This window comes from Bos javanicus, chromosome 8 (assembly GCF_032452875.1).
Source record: "Bos javanicus breed banteng chromosome 8, ARS-OSU_banteng_1.0, whole genome shotgun sequence".
NCBI classification, from domain to species: Eukaryota; Metazoa; Chordata; class Mammalia; order Artiodactyla; family Bovidae; genus Bos; species Bos javanicus.
The window spans coordinates 62,043,732-62,065,936 of record NC_083875.1 but is presented as its reverse complement, the minus strand read 5'-3'; the positions used below and the strand labels follow the sequence as shown (position 1 = coordinate 62,065,936).

At 41.5% G+C, this 22,205-nt stretch overlaps 1 protein-coding gene and 1 non-coding gene across 6 annotated transcripts in view; one reads left to right on the top strand and one right to left on the bottom strand.

Annotated features, from left to right (window-relative positions):
* The first annotated feature begins 2,158 nt into the window (after positions 1-2,158).
* ZBTB5 (zinc finger and BTB domain containing 5) overlaps positions 2,159-22,205 on the top strand; it is a 29,970-nt gene continuing 9,923 nt past the window's right edge. The window contains exons 1-2 of one of the 5 annotated variants that reach the window (XM_061425684.1): positions 2,159-3,602; positions 20,109-20,267. In XM_061425684.1, coding sequence (XP_061281668.1) covers positions 20,164-20,267 — 104 coding nt within the window. In that variant the 5' untranslated portion in view covers positions 2,159-3,602; positions 20,109-20,163. Of the gene's footprint in view, positions 4,993-20,108; positions 20,268-22,205 lie in introns of all 5 variants that reach the window. The other 4 variants (XM_061425683.1, XM_061425687.1, XM_061425686.1 and 1 more) reach the window with 4 other exon arrangements.
* On the bottom strand, positions 15,975-16,081 carry LOC133253580 (U6 spliceosomal RNA). Its single transcript, XR_009738355.1, has one exon. It is a non-coding gene; the product is annotated as a U6 spliceosomal RNA (small nuclear RNA).

Here is a 22,205-nt window from a genome sequence, read left to right as displayed (position 1 = left end):
TTGTAACTGTGGAAATACCAGACCACTTTACCTGTCCCCTGAGAAACCTGTATGCAGGTCAAGAAGCAACTGTTAGAACCAGACATGGAACAACCAACTGGTTCAAAATTGGGAAAGGAGTATGTCAAGGGTGTATATTGTCACCCTGTTTATTTAACTTATATGTAAACTATACCACATGAAATGCTGGAATGGATGAATCACAAGCTGGAATCAAGATTGCTGGGAGAAATACAAATAACCTCAGATATGCTAATGATATACCACTCTAATGGCAGAAAGTAAAGAGGAACCGAAAAACCTCTTGATGAGGGTGAAAGGGGAGAGTGAGAAAGCTGGCTTAAAGCTCAACATTCAAAGAACTAAGATTATGACATCCAGTCCCACCACTTCATGGCAAATAGATGGGGAAAAACTGGAAACAGTGGCATATCTTATTTTTTGGGCTCCAAAATCACTGCAGACAGTGACTGCAGCCACAAAATTAAAAGATACTTGCTCCCTGGAAGAAAAGCTACGACAAACCTAGATAGCTTATTAAAAAGCAGAGACATCACTTTGCTGACCACGGTCCGTATAGTCAAAACTATGGTTTTTCCAGTAGTCATGTACAGATGTGAAAGTGACCATAAAGGCCGAGTGCCAAAGAATTAATGCTTTCAAACTGTGGTGCTGGAGAAGACTTCTAAAAGTCCCTTGGATAGCAAAGAGATCAAACCAGTCAATCCTAAAGGAAATCAACCCTGACTATTTATTGGAAAGATTGATGCTAAAGTTCCAATCCTTTGGGCACCTGATTCGAAGAGCTGACTCACTGGAAAAGACCCTGAGGCTGGGAAAGATTGAGGGCAGGAGAAGGGGGTACAGCAGGGGAGACAGAGAAGGGGGAGACAGTGGTTGGATGGCATCATCGACTCAAGGGACACGAGTTTGAGTAAACTCTCAGAGATAGTGAAGAACAGGGAAGCCTGGTGTGCTGCAGTCCACGAGGTTTCCATGAGTTGGACAGACTAAGCGGCTAAACAACAACAATGGCTGCCTTGTTAATTTCCCCCAGATTTTTCTTGGCTATTCTTGTAGTATTAGCGTCTCTTATGAATTTAGAATCAATGTCTAGCTTCCAAAAGTATCTTAATTATACTTTTCTTAGGAAATTTATAGCTTAATTTAGGAATAATTTTGTCAATGAGTTGAAAACTCAATCTAAAATTCCTGGTTTTCATAAGTACTATTAAAATAATAAAGCTCATTAAAAAATTAAATTGATACAGATGTATGTAAAGGCAAAAAATTAATAAGGCCTTCTTAAAGTATTTCCTTATCACCTTTCCAACTTCCTTTCATTCCTTTTCAGTACCTTGAGGTAATTTCTATGAACAGTTTGATGGTATCTTTTCATACTCAGCCATACATTTACCAGCTTTTATGTGTACATCCACACACAGGTTTTTACGTTTTGTTTTGTATGTATATGAGATCATTAGTGATAAAGGAGTCAGAATACATATACAGTGTATATCCATGTATTGTAATCCTCTATAGATGCACATTCACATTTTTGTCTGCCACTAATAAAGCTGTGCTCAACAATCTTGTACATACTTTCCCACATTTGTTTATTTAAGGAGAATTTCTAGAAAGGAATTGCCAGCTAGAAGGGAATGAACATATAATTTAAAATTTGAAATACTAAGTTATCTTCAGGAAGTAGCAATGATACTCCCAACTGCAGTATAGGATGGGACTTTTTTCTCACACTCCCCTGAGAACTGAATATACACATCTTTTATATTTTTTGCCAGTCTGTAAGTTTGAAACAACATCTAGCTCATAGTATGTCTCTAAGGGTCACACATGTGAAACGACTGGCTTATTGTCAGCGTCCCCCTCCCCTTTTTTCCCCCGAAGCTGCCCAATCTGGCAGTAAAATACAAGCAAGGGCTATAAAATGTCAGAGAATCTTAACGAATACAATTTACCATCAGACTTCATTTGAGGCCTCAAAGAAAAAAAAGAAAACCAAAACCAACATTAACAACGCATATGGTCTGAAGGGATGGATCAGATGTAATGATAACTGGATGTTGAGTGCTGAAGTGGGATGTTCCCCTTTGAAAAATAATACACCCCCGCCCTCCCCACTACCCCCTAAAAAGAACGGCGTTCCCCAGCCTGCCTTTGTCTCGGGAGCCACATAGCGCTCCTGCCGAGGAAGAGCTTCTTTCTGCCCCAGGGCCCCGCGCCGTCGGAAGAGCCTGGGCCAGTGTCCGTCTGGGCCCAGGCTCTCCATCAAGCCGCCCAGAGCTAACCCTTTTCTGACAAAATCCCACCGAAGTCCGCAATCCTTCCACGTTTGCAATTCTGTTCTCTGGAGGCTTGGTTCTGGAGACTGCAGGCTCATTTGACCTGCACAGTAAATAATCTGCCTGCAATGCGGGAGACTCGGGTTCGATCCCTGGTCGGGAAGATCCCCTGGAGAAGGAAATGGCAACCCACTCCAGTATTCTTGCTTGGAGAATATCATGGACAGAAGAGCCTGCTGGGCTACAGTCCATGGGGTCGCAAAGAGTCCGACACGACTGAGCGACACACACAACACACGGAATACCGCGCTAAGTGCCAGACTACTTGGGCGCCAGCGCTTCGCGACGTCGCCACCGGGATTGCCTGTGGGACAGTGTCAGACTCAATTGCGGTCAGATGGATCCATCCCATTTTCAGTTCAACGTCTTTAGCCTGGATCTCGGCTTAGTTCAACCTAAACATCTTCTTGGAACTTTATTTTATTCCAAAATCTACGAGGTGGGATCTCAACCTCGGACCCGGTGACTGTGTGAGCCCCGCAAAGGGAATTCGCAGTCGAGGGGGCCCGGGATCACCAAAGAGGGAACCGGGCCCCGTGAGGATGGAGGAATCCTTAGGGTCCAGGCAGCAGTGGGACCCACTACCTCGCGGGCTCTGCTCACACCTGGCTCAGATATCAGGCAGTAGTGGTTGTGATTGGTGGGATTCGGCGGAAAACCTGCTGGCCTCCACCACAACGGTTCTCGATTGGCCTCGGCACACAGTCGCTTTTCTGTAGTCCAAACCTAGAGCCGCTTGGTGATAAATACCGCCTTAAAAGGCGTTTGATAACAGTTTTACGTGTTGTAAGGCAAACGGTTATTGGTCGCAGGGCTCACGGATTCGGTCGGTAGTAAACACAGCGAGGTTCTTGGGACCCTGGATTGGTCAGCTTTCCGGGGACAGAGTAAATTCCTCCGGATTCCGAGCATCGACTGGCTGCCCTTCTGACGCTGCCCCGCCCTCTCCCCTTCTGATTGGTTGCAGCACGGGCTGGGAGAGGAGGAGGAAAGCCGCGGAGTATGTGAGTCGTGTTGCGTCACTTCCGTTTGCTGTGGGCAGCCGCCGCGGTATTCTCAGAGTGCGGTGGCGAACTGGCTGAAGGAGCTGAGGGACTAGAGGCGGGGTGGGCGGAAAAGGGAGGAATCCCATCACGGAGGCGCCAGCCTGGACGTTTCCACGTCCTCCGACACTGTCGGGTGGGATCGGAGAAGGGTCACCGCCTCCTCCTTCGAGAAGGGGGGCGGAGCCCGGCTCAGGTGAGGCGACCCTGTCAACGCGAGCTATGGTGGCGCGCGCGGGCGCGCTCACGTGGAGACGGTTGAGCTCTAGGGGTGCTGGGTGGGCGGCGCGAGCGGGGTCTCGTCCTGGCGTCCAGACGCGCGCAGACGCGTACTGGTTCCCCTCCACACCCTACCCCCGCCTACCCTGTCTGTCTTTCTGAGGGAGTATTGTTAACCCTCGGAACGGAGGGGCCAGGCTAGTGGGAGGCGTGTTCTGCGCAGGCGTCCCCCGTGTCCCGACGCCAGGCTGTCTGTCCGCAGGGTGGGGCGGGGGTTCTTGCCCACTTGCATCTGCCGGCGGGCGACGTTGGTTACGGGGCTCGGGTGGGAACGGCTTGCGACCAACAGCCTGGCGAGGTGAATAGAAGATCTGCGGGATGGGGTCGGGTGGCTCCCTTGCCCCCATCCTGGGTCTTTTTGAGCGACGAGGTTTCATTTCATCAGAGCAAGGCCAAGGCGGTCTGGAATCGGGAACCGGAGGCTGACCCTGCACGGATGGAGTTAGTGTTTTGGAATGCCCCAACTTATCAGAGGACTAAAGTGTTTATAGGCATTTATTGGACGGCCTCTGCTTCCAAGCTTCGTGCTAGGAGCTGTGGGGAATGCAGTGGGAAGAACAGCCTTGCCCCCTCATCCCCTCGTTTGGAGGACATAAAGATTTATACTACTTAGATACTAAATTAGGCAGTAAATTAAAGGGGGGGGGCGGGGTCGAGGGTTAGGTTGTTTCCTTCTAAAGAAAGTCCTTTGTCGTTAAGTCATTCTGCTTTCTGGCATCGTGGAGGGTACTGTGGAAGCTAATTTCTAAATAGGACCCAAATTCTTAATAATTTGGAGGAAAAAAATATAGGTAAAGGCGCAGCAAAGTCTTGAATACTAAGTAGTATGCTTGGGTTCTGGTTAATTTTAACGAATGAAAGTAAGAAACCCTTCACCTTCAAGAATTGAAGCAAAAATCCAAAATATGCTCATATACCTTTCAGTTGTAGTAGGTAGAAGATATTACGTACGTTGGGATCTTTCTTTAGAGGTTGAAGAGAATGCTGTGCCTTAGACATCACTGATGATTTGTTATCCTTGTACTGGCTGTTGTGATTTAGATTAATTTAAAGAAGGTGGGTTAGGTGTCTCATTGTTTTCTGGAGAAACTGCGTTCTGTTTTTGTGGTTTCCGTGGTGAGCGTGGTAAGCTAAAAGATTAGCAGAGAGAGAAAGAGACCAGGTGGAGAGAGGAGAGAGAGAGGATTTTGGAAAAAAGCCCCTAAACCAAGGGAAGGCCTCCTTCTACTGCTTTAGTCTGGTCTGGAAATCCCAGGAAATTTGGGAAGACTGGCTTTGCCACCACTGTTGGCTTGGTGACCTGCCAGGTAAGACTTAACTGGTTAAGGGCTTGTTCTGGGCTCTTGTGTTTTGCTAAATAAAATGAACCAGGACTTTTAGAGTCCTGAAATCAACATGTTTTCTTGCTTTCCCTTTTCTTTCCTAAAATTTGTGTCAAAACATGGTTCGCAGGGGATACTGGCAAGCTGTATTCTGGCTATTTGAAGTGTCTAGCAAAATCCTGAAAGTGATCAGATTTGGAAGAAAAGCATTTTAGAGTGGGGTGTTTTGCTAAACTTAGGGGGTCAGTGCTCTCAAAAGAGGCTTTGTCTCAAGACTATCACGAGAAGTTGAAGTCATTAAAAAAATACTTGGGTACAGAATGTATGTATGGGTAAATGTTTAGTATTTAAAGTACTTAGCGTGAATTATGTTGGAGTTCTTTAGTATGGGCAAGACTTAAAAATATCTTATGTACAGTGAGAAATGACAAAATTTGCTCTAGTGCTGTACAGAATCTTGAATCTGCCTCAAATTCTCTTTGGAATGGGGAAAGAAAAGCCCAAGGTATTGATTCCATATTAGTCTAAAGGTTTTGTTTTTTTTAATGTAAGTCTATTGTAAACAGATACTTTTCCTGTCTGTCAGTTTTAAGAACAAGAGTTCCTTTTTTTTTTTTTTTTTTACCGTATTTAACATTTCTCAAATATGGATGCTGTCCAGTAAAGCCAGATTTTATGAGTGTAGCAGGTGGGATGGAATGTAACTCTACAAGGCACCTTTTGTCTAAATATAAAGTGAACTGAGGCTAAAAGACCAGCTGTTTCTGAGTGAACTATTGCTCTTACAGTTGTTTTCATCATTTCCATCACTGAATAGTGGCTTTTAATCTCCAGATTCCAATTTTAGGAGGTGCCTTGCATTTGACTAATTATACATTTATTAAAAGCTTTGAGTTACCTTTCTGACAGCTCAAACAGATTAGGAATTGTGTTAGAGTACTGACATTTTAGTGTAATATAGATAGATTACGGTTTTAGTATCTAAGATTATTTTATCTGTAGATAATTTTCCTTGTGATATTCTAACATATCTGAATGATATGTTTAAGGTTCCAGTATTTCCTCGATTCTAAACTGCATTCTGTTCACATTTTAGTATTAACGACCCAGGAGGTGGGGTGGGGTGCCCTAAGTGAGCATTCTGCCATAGTTTAATTGGCAGCGCTTTCCCCCCCTAATGTTACATTAAATGGGGTTGCACTTTAAAAGCACTATCATCCTAGATTTAATGAAACATGGTACTATTAAAAGACTTTTGTATCCAATTAATTCCATGTTAATTGTGACCAATTAAGTTTCCAAATCTGCCTTTGCACTAAAAAGAAAGTTTGTTACTGAAAAGAATCCCATTGAAAGTAATATTTTTCCTTATATAGATGGAAACTAGCAAACTGATTTGTTTCTTTGACATTTTAAAGGATGATTGAGTGCTGGGTCTGCTTTTTGGAGACTATGCTTGGTGCTTGTTACTTTGTGTACTTGATAACAGTTTACAAATGCTTTGTTTCCTGCTTCTTAAAAGTTTAAAATAATCAGGGTGAATCACTCCCCCTTTCTTCTGTACAAGATGTTGTTAACTTGGTGTAATTGATTTTTCAATACATCTTAATTAGTGAGTTATAATTTAAAATCCACTCAGCTGTCTTTCTTTAAAAATGCAAGACCTTCAATTTTGTAGTCCTTCCGTTTTCGTCTCTACTGCAGAGAGGATCTGCCAAAGGAGTACAGGCAGAAGAAAACCCACTGTTTGGGGGTTCTGTTTTGAGAAGAATCACAGATAATACAAAAATCTAAGCACATTTAGTAACATACATTGTATTTTATTTTGAATAGAATGTTAAAAGCAGCTCAGCAGGTGAAGTATCAGTTGCTTGCTGAATACTCTTGATTTGATAAATAATTCATAATGAAGGGATATACTGCTTTGAAAGTAAACTTGGTATAATAAATGAATTAAATCCATTTTTCATCTTCTTCCTGAAAAGGCACCATCAATAATAGTGTCTCCAGTGCTTCAGAATGGCTTTCTTCTTGATAAAAGTTTAGTTTTTTTTCTTAAGAAATATGTATCTTGATCTGTCAGGGGTAAAAGGCAATAAAGGCTGTTTTTAAAAATTGCTGAAAAGGTTGTGTGTGTCAAGGGCAACTCAAATGGGTGTCAGGCAACATTTTCTAAATAACAGAAAATATATTTAGACTTCTTAAAAATGTTAAAATATAGTCTCAAATATACAAGCAGCTAAAAGAAGCCATTGATGAATGGTTTCTATAGATTTTTTCATACCTTTGTGAAGTTTGTACCATCGTCTGAGTGTTAAGTGGCTACAGATGTTTTTTTATCTGGATAATCAGTTGGCTGGCTAGTCATTGTAAATTTTAGGAAAATGTAGCACCTGAGAAAGGAACATTTCTGGGACAATACAGTGCAGGTGTAAAGTTCTGAACAGGATAAAGCAGCGAAGTTTGTTGTAAATTATTTTGAAGTTGAAGTGCAGTACTATCAGACTCTGTCCTGAAACTGACTGACTTGGGCATGCCCGTCTTTCAGACAGCATCCTGCTGGTGGGCCACCATCTTGGCTGACCATCTCCCTGACAGGTTTAGGCAGATCAAGATCTTCCCCTTTTAGCAGGTGATCCTGCCACGGGGAATGCATTCTATTACTCAGCCCTTCTTCTCCACAAAGCTGTGCTCTCTGATTCTTGTTTGGCACCAGCCTCTTGGAGGGCAGGGTTGGGAGGAGCGATAGGCAAGAGCAGTGGAAGGAGAAGAAAAAGCTTATCTTGCATCCTGCTGACCTTCCAAACTAGGGTCTTTTGGCGGTGACAAAGGCTTGGCAGTGTGGTCTTTGGTGCTGGCAGCGTGTAGTATTGGCAGTAAAGGAGGATTTGAGGAAGAGAAGAGCAGCCCATGCTCCCAGCTCTCTCAGAACCCTTACTCTAATTTTCACTCCTTAGCTGTTATTTTACACACCTTTCTTTTCACTCAACTTCCAGTTCTTGACCCTGACCTTGCTTTTCAGCTTCATCCCTCCAATCTCCTAATCCTTATTCCTAACCTTTGCTCACAGTCAGTTCAATTCAGTTCAGTTGCTCAGTAGTGTCCGACTCTTTGCGACCCCATGGACTGCAGCATGCCAGGCCTCCCTGTCCATCACCAACCTGGAGTTTACTCAAACTCATGTCCACTGAGTCAGTGATGCCATCCAACTATCTCATCCTCTGTTGTCTCCTTCTCCCACCTTCAATCTTTCCCAGCATCAGAGTCTTTTCAAATGAGTCATTTCTTCACATCAGGTGGCCAAAGTATTGGAGTTCATCAGTCCTTCCAATGAGTATTCAGGACTGATTTCCTTTAGGATGGACTGGTTGGATCTCCTTGCAGTTCAAGGGACTCTCAAGAGTCTTTTCCAACACTACAATTCAAAAGCATCAATTCTTCAGCGCTTAGCTTTCTTTACAGTCCAACTCTCACATCCATACATGACTACTGGAAAAACCATAGCCTTGACTAGACGGACCTTTGTTGGCAAAGTAATGTCTCAGCTTTTTAATATGCTGTCTAGGTTGGTCATAACTTTTCTTCCAAGGAGCAAGCATCTTTTCATTTCATGGCTGCAGTCACCATCTGCAGTGATTTTGGAGCCCAGAAAAATAAAGTCTGACACTGTTTCCACTGTTTCCCCATCTATTTGCCATGAAGTGATGGGACCAGATGCTGTGATCTTAGTTTTCTGAACATTGAGCTTTAAGCCAACTTTTTCACTTGCCTTTTTCACTTTCATCAAGAGGCTCTTTAGTTCTTCTTTGCCTTCTGCTGTAAGGGTGGTGTCATTTGCGTATCTGAGGTTATTGATATTTCTCCTGGCAATCTTGATTCCAGCTTGTGCTTCTCCAGTCTAGTGTTTCTCATGGTGTACTCTGCATATAAGTTAAATAAGCAGGGTGACAATATACAGCCTTGATGTACTCCTTTCCTGATTTGGAACCAGTCTGTTGTTCCATGTCCATTTCTAACTGTTGCTTCCTGACCTGCATACAGATTTCTCAAGAGGCAGGTCAGGTGGTCTGGTATTCCCATCTCTTGAAGAATTTTCCACAGTTTGTGGTGATCCACACAGTCAAAGGCTTTGGCATAGTCAGTAAAGCAGAAATAGATGATTTTCTGGAACTCTCTTGCTTTTTCCATGATCCAGCGGATGTTGGCAATTTGATCTCTGTTTCCTCTGCCTTTTCTAAATCCAGCTTGAACATCTGGAAGTTCACGGTTCACATATTGCTGAAGCCTGGCTTGGAGAATTTTGAGCATTACTTTACTAGCGAGTCACACTAGTATTAATAATTGTGTACTGTCTCTCTGGATATTCTCTTATCAGCCACTGGGCCTGTGTCTTCCTGGTGGCTGAAGTTTTGTGGTTGGACCTAGGTTCATACCTCTTCTCCTTCACTTACTGTACTAGTCAGGTGTTGTTGGCCCTAGACATGGGGATGACAGTCACTGCTTGACCATCCATCCATAGGAGAGAATATGTACCCACAGGACCTGGCTCTTAGTAGGCATTCCACCCTTTCATCCAACTAATTGAAGTATAGTGGTAAGTGTAGTGCAGTGTTACTTAAATTGCACAAATGCTTTGACTGTTTTCTACCATCATAACAGGTTAAAAGGCATACTTCATGAGTGAACTTGGAAGGTAATATTGCTGAGAAAATGCTAAGTAATTTGTTTTGTAAATTTGAGTAGCACAATATATGTATAAATTGAAGGCTACCTTTACACTAAAGTTCCATTTATTCTATTTTTTAAAGTGAGATTCCACATATATGCATTTTCCACATATGTGAAACTTAGCCTATTTCAGTGCTATTTCAAACTTTTTGAATTCCTTAGAATTCCTTTACGCATTTAAAAATTGTTGATGACTCCAAAGAGTTTGTGAGTTATAGCTATGATATTTAACATATTAGAAATTAATATTGAGGGAAAATTTTAAGTGTTCATTAAAAATAAACCTATTACATGTTAACATAAATAACATATTTTTATGAAAACTGTTTTCCAAAACAAATATCTAGTGAAAAGAGTGGCATTAAAAAAAATTTTTTTTTATTTTTTAGAACAGTTTTTGATGTATAGAATGTGAAGATAGTACAGAGTCCCCATAAATATAAACCCACACCCTGCTTCCCTATTATTAACATCTAACATTAGTATGGTACATTGGTTATAATTAATGAACCATTATCAATACTTTATTATTAATTAAAGTCCATTCTTCATTCAAGCTTTCTTAGTTGTTTACCTCCTGTCAATTTTCTGTTGCAAGATCTCATTGCTAAATATAATGACATTACATTTAGTCATTTTGTCACCTTAAGCTCCTGGCTGTGACAGTTTCTCATACTTTTCTTTGTTTTCAGTGACTCTGATAGTTTTGAGGAGTACCAGTCAGATACTTTGTAGGATATCCCTCAGTTGGGATTTGTCTGATTTTTCCCACAGTTAGACGGAGGTTATGGGTGTCTTCGGGGAAGACCATCCTCATGACAGGAACATATGGTACATACCAAGATGGAGACTATCAACATAATTTATCACCGTTGATGTTGCCTTTGGTCACCTGGCCGAGACAGTGTTGGTCGGATTTCTCCACTGTTACGTCCCTTCGCTCCCCTCCCCTCCCCTCCCTTTCCATCCCTTACCCTGGGAGGAAGTCACACTAAGGAGTGGAGAGTTATGTTCCAGCCCCTTTAAGGGCAGAGTAGCTACATAAATTATTTGGAATTTGTCTGCACAGCAGATCTGTGTCCTCTCTCATTTATATCAATATTGACCTCTGGATATTTATATTTTGGGTTATAATCCAGTACTATTTATCTTTTTGTTCAATTGTTCCAACTTTGGTCTTTGAGAGCTCTTACTCCTGTTGGGTAAGAGCTTTCACCTACTTCCATTATCATGTTTGTTTGCTTGAAGTACTTCCTTACACTTTAGTACTGTGAGATGCTGCAGGCTTATTTTGTATATTTCCTGCCCCAGTCCTAGAACTATCCACTTCTTCAAGGAGCCCTGGTTTCTTTTTTTAGAGAATTGTATTTGAAACCAAGTTCTAGGTACCAAGAGTGCTTGGAATGGCAGTATTTTACATTTTTTGCAAATCTCTTTAATAGAAGACAGGTGGATTCTCATACTTCTAATATTCTAATTGATGTGATATATTTATTTTTATTTTTGGCTGCACTGTGCGGTATGCAGGATCTTAGTTCCCCAGTCAGGGATCAAACCTGTGCCCCCTGCCTTGGGAGTGCAGAGTCTTCACCACTGGACTATCAAGGAAGTCCCTTGTGTTATACTCTTGATTAAAGCCTGAAAGAAAAATCAAGCATCTCACAAATGTGTAGTTAGAAGGAAGAGTATTTTAGTAGCTTTTTCAGATGAACTTGGATATTCTCTTCTGATACTGTAACAAACTTGACAGATATAATTTTCTTGAGTGTTTAGTTGCTGTAGGATGTGAAGCCATATCATATGGTTGCATTAAAATATATTAGTTTATATCTTGCACTTTGAATTTTTTTACCCATACATTATTTTGTGATATGATTACAACATTGGATGTTTGGAAAATATTGTTTCACTGAGTTATGCAGATCTTTCAAATGTTGACCCACTTGTTATACAGTATTTTAAAAATCACATGACATTAACATTACCAATGGTCTTGTCAGAAGACTTTGAGTTTTGGGATGCTTTGAAGCCTATGGTGGCAAACACAAATTTTCCAAAAGGTTTGTTTTCACCTGAAAGCTCAAATTTTATCATAGGCAGCAAATACCGTAGATTGTTTTCATTGAAATGACAGGCTCATTTCATTTTTAAGAAAATGTCTGGCAGATACTCAAGTCTGAATAACCATAGTTTGTCTGTTGTTTGTTCTTCCAAGTAAAAATGGTATTTGAAGAAAACAGTTCAGCTTATGTCTCAAAAATTACACAAGTAGTTTTCCTTGAGACAACGTATTTCAGTATGCACTACAATTGCTTCAAGTGCACTTCACATTTCATCCCATGTATTCTTAAAAAAAAAAAAAAAACCTGTTCAAGAATAAAAATTAGTGATAGAAGAAGGGAAAGGGAGATCAGATACCCTGTAGAGTCAGCTTCCTTGTGCTAGTGGCTTGTCCAACACAGACAGAGACTGCGTTCTGGCCAGGTGGTTCCTGCTGCCCAGTTCAAGCTTAGATGGCCAGCCTTCCCATCAGTTCTGTGAGCAGACCAGTAACCTCTCAGCAACTTACTTTTATGCTGCAACCCAGAGCCCTGACATACTGTGAACAATACATAAAAAAAAAAAAGTGCTTTTTACAAAAGTTATCTGAAAAAATGATAATAGTCTTTAGTTCAAAATTGTGTGCCTCTCATGGTTCGCTTTTCTGATGACTCACGGTAATCATTAATATCAGTTATGAGCATTCACTCTCCAGTACCTGTCTTTCTAGCCTAACCTAGTTTGCAGCCAGAGTGAATGCATTGCTTCCCCCACCTCAAACCTTTCCCTGCCTTTACCTCTGTCTAGAATGTACTTTATATCTACAGTTTATCCAAATCCAAACCAATAATTCCTAGCTCTGGTATCAGAACCACCATGAAGCTGAAAATACCCTTTGCCTTCTCTGAGCTCCTGAGTACCATCATCTCTTGGTGGCACTTAATGCTTTTCTCTTTGAGCTATGGTTATCTGTGTATGTCTTGTTGCCCACTAAGCCCCTGTGACAGTAAAGACTGACTGTGCCCTAGAAATTCTCTGATCCACAGTGCTTAATCTTAAACAAAGTAGGAGCTTTAAAATGTTAGATGAATGAATTTGTAAATCAAATTCACAAGCACCTTCCTTGGCTTTTAAGATCTTTAGGTTTAATAGCCTCTCTAGTACATGCTGCTGGGCCCCTTTTCCCCCTTAGTGGGTCAGCTGTCCCTTTTTGCAGCTGTCAGCATGCAGCCGCCTCTGGTTCTCATTCTAGAATTTTTTGTGCCTGTCTTCAGTTAATTAGAAAACTAGAAAAACTTGAATTTTGTTTGTTTGAAACAAAAGACTATTGTGAGGGCTTCAGAACTTCCCTGTGAGGAAATCTTTCATATATGTGTAGGCTTTGATCTTTGTTTTGGATTTCTGAGATTTCTTCTTTCTGACTTCTGGCTGATTTTAGGGATAGTTGTGATTCTCAGGAAAATGACTTGTTGGGTAATATGGTGTTATATTTCATCTATATACAAAATTCCAGTGGTTAAAATGCCTTACGTCCAATGCAGGGGGCACAGGTTTGATCCCTAGTCGGGGAAGTAAGATCCCACATGCTGCATGAGGGGCCAATAAAATATCTAAAATTACTTTACAAATACTTCATTGAGTTTATATCAGGCACTTTGGGAGAGAGAGAGGAAATATAGTCCCTGGCCTCCACAGGTGGTTTTAGCAGAAGCATTTTGACTTTGCACTGGAGTATAAGTAGGGTGCTAATAACTTATTCAGACTGAATTATAAAGTTCTAGGTCAGCTAATTCCTAGGGGTTTTCCACTGGAAAACAAGGTGGTGAAGTGGGAGCATTGAAGAGTAGGGTGAGATGGTAAGGGCTTCTGGCATTAGCTTGACATCCCCAGTCATGCTCATGTTCAGTTATTTATGGACTTCCTTTTTAATAGACTTAATCTGTCCAATTTCAGCTTCCCAGGTGGTGCTAGTGGTAAAGAATCCACCTGCCAATGCAGGAGACATAAGAGACACGAGTTTGGGTTGGAGAGATCCCTGGGTTGGAAAGATACCCTGGTGGAGGGCATGGCAACCCATTCCAATATTCTTGCCTAGAGTATCCCATGGACAGAGGAGCCTGGCAGGCTACAATCCATAGGGTCACAAAGAGTCGGACATGACTGAAAAGTCTTAGCACACAAGTCCAATTTCTGAACCAGCCCTGACACAACAGAACCAGAGATACCATGAAATTAGTCATATCCAGTGGTTAAGAATCAGTCTGCTAATGCAGGGAACATAGGTTTGATCCCTGACCCAGGGAGATCCCACATGCTGTGGCACAACTGAGCCCTTGCTACATGACTGCTGAGCCCACATGCAGGGCTGCATCCCTGAAGCCTGCACGCAGGCTAGAGAAGCCTGCACGCCTAGAGCGTGTGCTCTCCAACAAGAGAAGACACCACAATGAGAAATCTGCTTGCTGCAACTACAGAAAACCCATGCCCAGCAACAAAGACCCAGCACAGCCAAACTGAAAGAAAGAAAGTAGGCTGATTGGGCACCTGCGTGCCTGGCTAGTCTCACTCAGTTGGTCAGATCAGAATATGGATGAATTGTAGGATTCCAGGACTTGGAACCCCATCAAAATTCTAGCCTGCTTGACTGGGACCTTGCCTGTTTTGTACTCTTATACATTCATTTTCACTTTTGTCATCTCTACAAGTAGAGGGAAAGTTCTGTTTATATTTCTGCTAGGGTTTTATCTAGATTAGGGATACTGAACATAAGAGTTCTTAGAATGTTAAGATGCTTCTTAGTGGTGGAGCCTTGCAGGTCCTCCCTGGCAGATGGGCAGCAGATCGCTTGCTGTGTGGTAGATGATGTTTGAGTATGGGTGTACTTTTCTTTACAAACTAAGTATATTGTTGAAAAGCATGTGGGTAGGTCAGTATATAAATCAGATAGTTTAAAATGTGCTATTAACTGGCTTGTTCTCCTAGAACACAAATGAAGTTTTTTTTATTAGTCTAAGTAAAGCACTATTAGGAAAGGGAATCTACTGAGAAAACAGTTAGCTCTTGATCATGCTAATGTAATAAGCAGTGGTATAAGTGTATTTTCTTAATTATATTTAGTTTGGAGGTTACTAACAATCTGTTCCTACAGATAAATATTGTAGTGTACACTTGCTTCGGGTCAAACACAGTTCAGTTTATTTGCTCACTTGTGCCCAACTCTTTGCGATCCCATGGACTGCAGCACGCCAGGCCTTCCTGTCCATCACCAACTCCTGGGGTTTACTCAAACTCATGTCCATCGAGTCGGTGATGCCATCCAACCATCTCATCCTCTGTTGTCCCCTTCTCCTCCCTCCTTCTATCTTAGAAATTGGTAAATTATTTGCGGTATCTGCTGCCATATAAACGCAGTCATGTTTTGAAATCTTTTAAAAAGATATGAAGCTTTTTTCCTTGGTTTTAAGGCTTCAGACAGGCAACTTTTCATAGAACACTTATCTTCTTAGCATGAGCTCTTTTATAGCTTTTAGACTGGATCTCTGAGTTTGTTAGAGATGCTTCTGAGTTTTGAATAAGCATGATCTTGATTCATGACTCCTTTCCATCACATTTCACACCTCCCAAACTGACTGAAGTTTTAAAATACTCTTTTTAGATCCAAAAATGTTTCAATATAGCCATGTTATTTATATTTTTTATAAAGATTATGATTTGAGCTTTACTGTGTGACAGAGATCCAACATGAACCTGGTTAAGGTAAAAGGGGAGTTTGTTGGCTCATGAAATAGAAAGTCCTAGAATCATACCAACTACTGTCATGGCTGGATCCCAGGGTCTTGATGTCATCAGTACATTGTCTTTGGAATTGCTTCCTTCTGTGTTGGCTTCATTCTCAAATAGGCAAAAATCGACACCATCAGTGTTAGACTTACATCTCCCTTACAGCTTGCAGTCTGAGTGAAGAGAATATCTCTTTCTTTTCCTCTCTCTTTCTCATTTTTTTTGAGATAGTCCTTCCTTTTTCTCTTCTCTAACACTGGCATTGATAAGGATCTCAGTGAGGGACTTGCCCGGAGATCCAGTGGTTAACCCACTCTGAGTGCAGAGAGTGTGGGTTTGATCCCTTGTTTGAGAACTAAGATCCAGAATTCCATGCGGCACAGCCCCCCCTTCCCCCAAAAAAAGGATCCCAGTGAGTGAAAAATATGAAATGCTTAATGAATTTGTGTGTCATCCTTGCACAGGGCCCATGCTAATCTTCTCTGTATGGTTCCAGTTTTAGTATGTGTGCTGCCAAAGCAAGCACAAGAATATCTGTTTTTTTTTTTTAATGGTACCAGCAGAAGTCCCCAGGACAGACTCTAATTCTGGTATGGCTTGGGTCACATATCCATCTCTGAAACAATCACTGTAGTCAAGAGAAGTGGTTACCAAATTAGCCAGACCTCCCTGGATCTTCTGGAACTCAGAGGTTTGGGGGCATTCATCTGTTCCATGTGGACTAAGAATGGTTTAAAAGTGATTTTCCCCAAAGATTTTAATAGACAGACACCCCTCCCCCCCAGATATTAATAAAAGTGTCCTTTGGGGATTGTATTTGAATATTGATTTGTTGGGAGATGCAAAGTTTCACACTGTTTCAGTTATTTATTGCTGTGTAACAAATCAAAGACCATCCCCAAGAAAAAGAAATGCAGAAAGCAAAATGGCTGTCTGAGGAGGCCTTACAAATAGCTGTGAAAAGAAGAGAAGCCAAAAGCAAAGGAGAAAAGGAAAGATATGAACATCTGAATGCAGAGTTCCAAAGAATAGCAAGGAGGGATAAGAAAGCCTTCCTCAGCAATCAATGCAAAGAAACAGAGGTAAACAATAGAATGGGAAAGACTAGAGATCTCTTCAAGAAAATTAAAGATACCAAGGGAACATTTCATGCAAAGATGGGCTCAATAAAGGACCAAAATGGTATGGACCTAACAGAAGCAGAAGATACTAAGAAGAGGTGGCAAGAATAACACACAAGAACTGTACAAAAAAGATCTTCACGACCCAAATAATCACGATGGTGTGATCACTGACCTAGAGCCAGACATCCTGGAATGTGAAGTCAAGTGGGCCTTAGGAAGCATCACTGTGAACAAAGCTAGTGGAGGTGATGGAATTCTAGTTGAGCTATTTCGGATCCTAAAAGATGATGCTGTGAAAGTGCTGCACTCAATATGCCAGCAAATTTGGAAAACTCAGCAGTGGGCACAGGACTGCAAAAGGTCAGTTTTCATTCCAATCCCAAAGAAAGGAAATGCCAAAGAATGCTCAAACTACTGCACAATTGCACTCATCTCACACTCTAGTCAAGTAATGGTCAAAATTCTCCAAACCAGGCTTCAGCAATACGTGAACCATGAACTTCCAGATGTTCAAGCTGGATTTAGAAAAGGCAGAGGAACCAGAGATCAAATTGCCAACATCCGCTGGATCACTGAAAAAGCAAGAGAGTTCCAGAAAAACATCTATTTCTGCTTTATTCACTATGCCAAAGCCTTTGACTGTGTGGATCACAATAAACTGTGGAAAATTCTGAAAGTGATGGGAATACCAGACCACCTGAGCTGCCTCTTGAGAAACCTGTATGCAGGTCAGGAAGCAACAGTTAGAACTGGTCATGGAACAACAGACTGGTTCCAAATAGGAAAAGGAGTATGTCAAGGCTGTATACTGTCACCCTGCTTATTTAACTTGTATGCAGAGTACATCATGAGAAACGCTGGGTTGGATGAGGCAAAAGCTGGAATCAAGATTGCTGGGAGAAATATCAATAACCTGAGATATGCAGATGACACCACCCTTATGGCAGAAAGTGAAGAAGAACTAAAGAGCCTCTTGATGAAAAAGACTCTTGAGAGTCCCTTGGACTGCAAGGAGATCCAACCAGTCCATTCTAAAGGAGATCAGCCCTGGGTGTTTTTTGGAAGGAATGATGCTAAAGCTGAAACTCCAGTACTTTGGCCACCTCATGTGAAGAGCTTGCTCAGTGGAAAAGACTCTGATGCTGGGAGGGATTGGGGGCAGGAGGAGAAGGGGATGACAGAGGATGAGATGGCTGGATGGCATCACTGACTGGATGGACATGAGTTTGAGTGAACTCCAGGAGTTGGTGATGGACAGGGAGGCCTGGTGTGCTGCAATTCATGGGGTCGCGAAGAGTCGGACACGATTGAGCGACTGAACTGAACTTGATGAAAGTGAAAGAGGAGAGCGAAAAAGTTGGCTTAAAGCTCAACATTCAGAAAACTAAGATCATGGCATCCAGTCCCATCACTTCATGGCAAATAAGTGGGGAAAGAGTGGAAACAGTGGCTGACTTTACTTTTTGGGGATCCAAAATCACTGCAGATGGTGATTGCAGCCATGAAATTAAAAGACACTTGCTCCTTGGAAGGAAAGTTATGACCAACCTAGACAGCATATTAAAAAGCAGAGACATTACTTTGCCAACAAAGGTCCTTCTAGTCAAGGCTATGGTTTTTCCAGGCTATGGTCATGTATGGATGTGAGAGTTGGACTATAAAGAAAGCTGAGCACTGAAGAATTGGTGCTTATGAACTGTGGTGTTGGTGAAGACTCGTCAGAGTCCCTTGGGACTGCAAGGAGATTCAGCCAGTCAATCCTAAAGGAAATCAGTCCTGGGTGTTCATTGGAAGGACTGATGTTGAAGCTGAAACTCCAATACTTGTGGCCACCTAATACGAAGAACTGACTCATTTGAAAAGACCCTGATGCTAGGAAAAATTGAAGGCGGGAGGAGAAGGGGACAACAGAGGATGAGATGGTTGAATGGCATCACTGACTTAATGAACATGAGTTTGAGTAAGCTCCAGGAGTTGGTGATGGACGGGGAGGCCTGGCATGCTGCGGTCCATGGGGTCGCAAAGAGTTGAACTCAACTGAGCGACTGAACTGAATTCTTTTGCAACTTTTTTCTAATTGTGTGTGTTAGGGTGGGGGTAATTGTGGTCTCTTCAGGCTCTTTTTATAGTTTTAAAAATAAATTTTACTAAAGATATATATATATGTCTCAGTAATTTGCTAAGTACATACACATAAGTCAAATAATCCAACAAGATTTGTTAAGTACTAGGCCTTGGCCCCCCTGCATCCCATTTCCTCTTCCCCAAGACTCCCACTTTCAACTCTTAGCTAATTCTTTTGATATTTATATACATGTATGAAAAGCTATGCTTGGATCTACTCAGTTTTTCAGTTTAAACATAGTCTATTGACTTCCCCTGGTTAGAGATAAGAATTTGTCTTTTTATGAGTCTGTTAATTTCTCCTTATAATTTCTCCTTATAATTTCTCCTACTAGTTTTGCCCTGTGCATTTCAGTGCTCACTCCCCATTCCTCCATCGCCCACTATACTTAGAATTTTCATTAGATCAGCAGTTCTCAAAGTATAGTCCAAGGACCAATAGGGGCCCCTGAGAGTTTTTCAAGGAGTCTGTGAGGTTAAAACTATTTTCATAATGATACAAAAACTTACTTTTTTCACTGTCATTCTTTCATGAGTGTACACTTGTGTGTGATATTGCAAAAGCCTGATTGCAGAAGCAATATGAGCATCCAGCTGTCTTCAGTTAGTGCAAAAATGTAAAACAATGCCTCTCTCCTCATTATTATTTAATTTACTGTTTATTTTATCTTTTAAAACTTTTTATTTGGTATTGGGGTATAGCTGATTAACAGTATTGTGATAGTTTCAGGTGAACGGTGAAGGAACTCAGCCATACATATACTTGTATCTGTTCTCCCCAAACCCCCTCTCTCATCCAGGCTGCAGTATAACATCTTTCATGAGTGTACACTTGTGTGTGATGTTGCAAAAGCCTGAATGCAAAAGCATATATGAGAATCTAGCTGTCTTCTGTTAATGCAAAAATGTAAAACAATTCCTCTCATTTTTTTTGGTGGGAGATACTATTTTTCATAAATTAATATGTAATTATATACTGTTATTTTAAAATTAATTTAGAAATACGTGTTTTTAAGTAGCCTCAGTTTTTAAATTCCCTAGAGCTTTATTTCCTTATCATGGCCTATGGAATGGCTCAGTAAATGCTAGTTGGACTACCCTGGTGGTCTGGTGTTTGGGTCTCTGTGCTCCCAGTGGGTTTGACCCCTAACTGGGGATCTAGATCCCGAATGCTGCAACTAAGACCAAGGGCAGCAAAAAAATATAAAAAGATAATGCTGGTTAAAGATGTCTGCGCTGTCTGTGCACGTGTGCTGTGACACCAGCTCTTTTGACTTTCTGTTACTTTTCTTCTCTCGTTTTCAGGTTGATCACCTCACCCCACTGCGTGTAGAGCAGTGTGTTACAAAGTCACCTGCACATGGCACGCGTGGATAGGGGCTCAGACTGTCAGAGGAATGCTAGAGTAGCCGCTGTCCAGAGCCTTGAACACCCCAGCCTTTACATCTGGATAGGCTGTAAATCGTGAGTCCCATTTTCCGAGGTAGAATCATAGTTACAGTGCAGATAGGAGAACTAGGTTCCCTTGGTCATAGATACCTGAGTGGGGTCTGGATGCAGATGTGAGCAATATGGAATGATTTGAGCATTTAGAATTACTCTGGCCCATCCAGGAGACATTTGATTAGTTAAAATTAAATAAAATTAAAAGCTCATTTCCTCAGTTACACTAGCCACATTTCAGGTGCTCTGTAGCCGCCAGTGACTAGTGGACAGCACAGCAACTATGCTGGTGATTTCCATCACTGTAGAAAGTTTTACTGGATAGTGCTAGTCTAGAAGGTGCAGTGGCGGCTACTTTTCTGAGCAGCTAATCCAGAGCAGGGTCCATGCAAAGTTCGAGTGGCCGTGGCAATAATGATTTCCATAATGTGGTTGGACGCTCTGCTTCATTCCAGTACTGCTCTCGCACCCTCCTGGAGATTTTGTGAGCTTCCTGACATCCTTTAATCATAAATCCCCTTCTCCTTAAATCAGTTGAATGAACTTATTGTATTCAGTTAAGAGCTCTGAGTTATCCTGAAGTGCTTCCTGACACTCTAGATACTGGAAAGAACAGTAGAATAATTTAATTGGCCAGTTTTATGGCTAAAATTAGCTTTTATCGTAGTGGATTTGATTTCTATTGCTAATCTAAATGATCATAAATTGACTGATTACATGATATTGAGATAAAAGAATATTATCATTAAGGAGAAATTAGTTTGGAGTTATCTCTAAATGGGCAATTCAACACAGTTATTAATTTATAGAGAATGAGTGTTTCTCCAGGTTTTGATCATCTCTAATGTCACGATTTAGTTTCACAACTTCTAGAGCCCCTTAAGAAGATAGGAGCCCTGGGTCTTCCCTGGTGGTCCTGTGGTTAAGACTCTGCTTTCCAATCCAGGGGTTGCAGGTTCGATCCTTGGTTGGGGAGCTAAGATTCCACATGCCTCTTGACCAAAAAATGAAACAGAAACAATATTGTAACAAATTCAATAAAGACTTTAAAAAATGGTTCGCATCAAAAAAAAAAAAAAATTTAATTTAAAGAAGAGGAGGAGGAAGTAAGGAATCCTGTATTGCCCTGACAGTAAGGCACAGCAGAACATTATAGTTCTGTCCCTAAGGTGCTTTGAGAAGAGCCTGGAGTACTCAAGTTGATTTCAAGGACTGTTTGTTGGGGCATCTAGTGTAGGGCTGACAATCTCTAAGTGATATCAAGTTATATGGACTGTTTACCTATTTTCCAACATTATTTAAATCTCTGGCTTTTTTTCCAGGGCATGTTTAGCCACCTCAATAGTCTCTTCACATAGGTTTCTGAGCCCTCGGAATTTCCTCAGAATGGTACTTTTGAGACTACAGTTTCCTTCCTACTTACGCCATTTCTATAGAAAGGGGATTGAACATTAAGTGTTTGACATTTTAGTGAATGACCTTTTGTGGAAAAGAGTGGTGGTTTCTTGTTATACTCAAGGTAACTGACATTTCAAAAAATAAGGAGGCTATTTTTCCTCAGATAGTTATATTTCTGCTGCTTGTTGAAAAGAAAGGCATTGGACAGAATATCATTATTCTTTCAAACTGATATGCTGCATCCAAATACCACTTACTTGGGGAGTTAGTCTTTTATGTTCCCCTCATCTGTTAAGTCAGATTAATAAGCCGTACCTGGCAGGGTTGTTTTGAAGATTAGAGATAAAATAAGTGAAAAGTACTTAAGATGGCACTTCAGCAGTTACTACAGCATTGGTTCTGGTCTCCATATTAGGAGAGAAAGCAGTAAGCTCAGTGTCTGGTGCTGCCTGCTCTCACCTAACAGGGCCCCAGTCGACATGGTCTCAGTTAAACTCTCAGAGTGACTCTGAGGCCAGTGCAGCTTCCTAAGACAACTCCCTGTTTTATTTCTTTTGAATA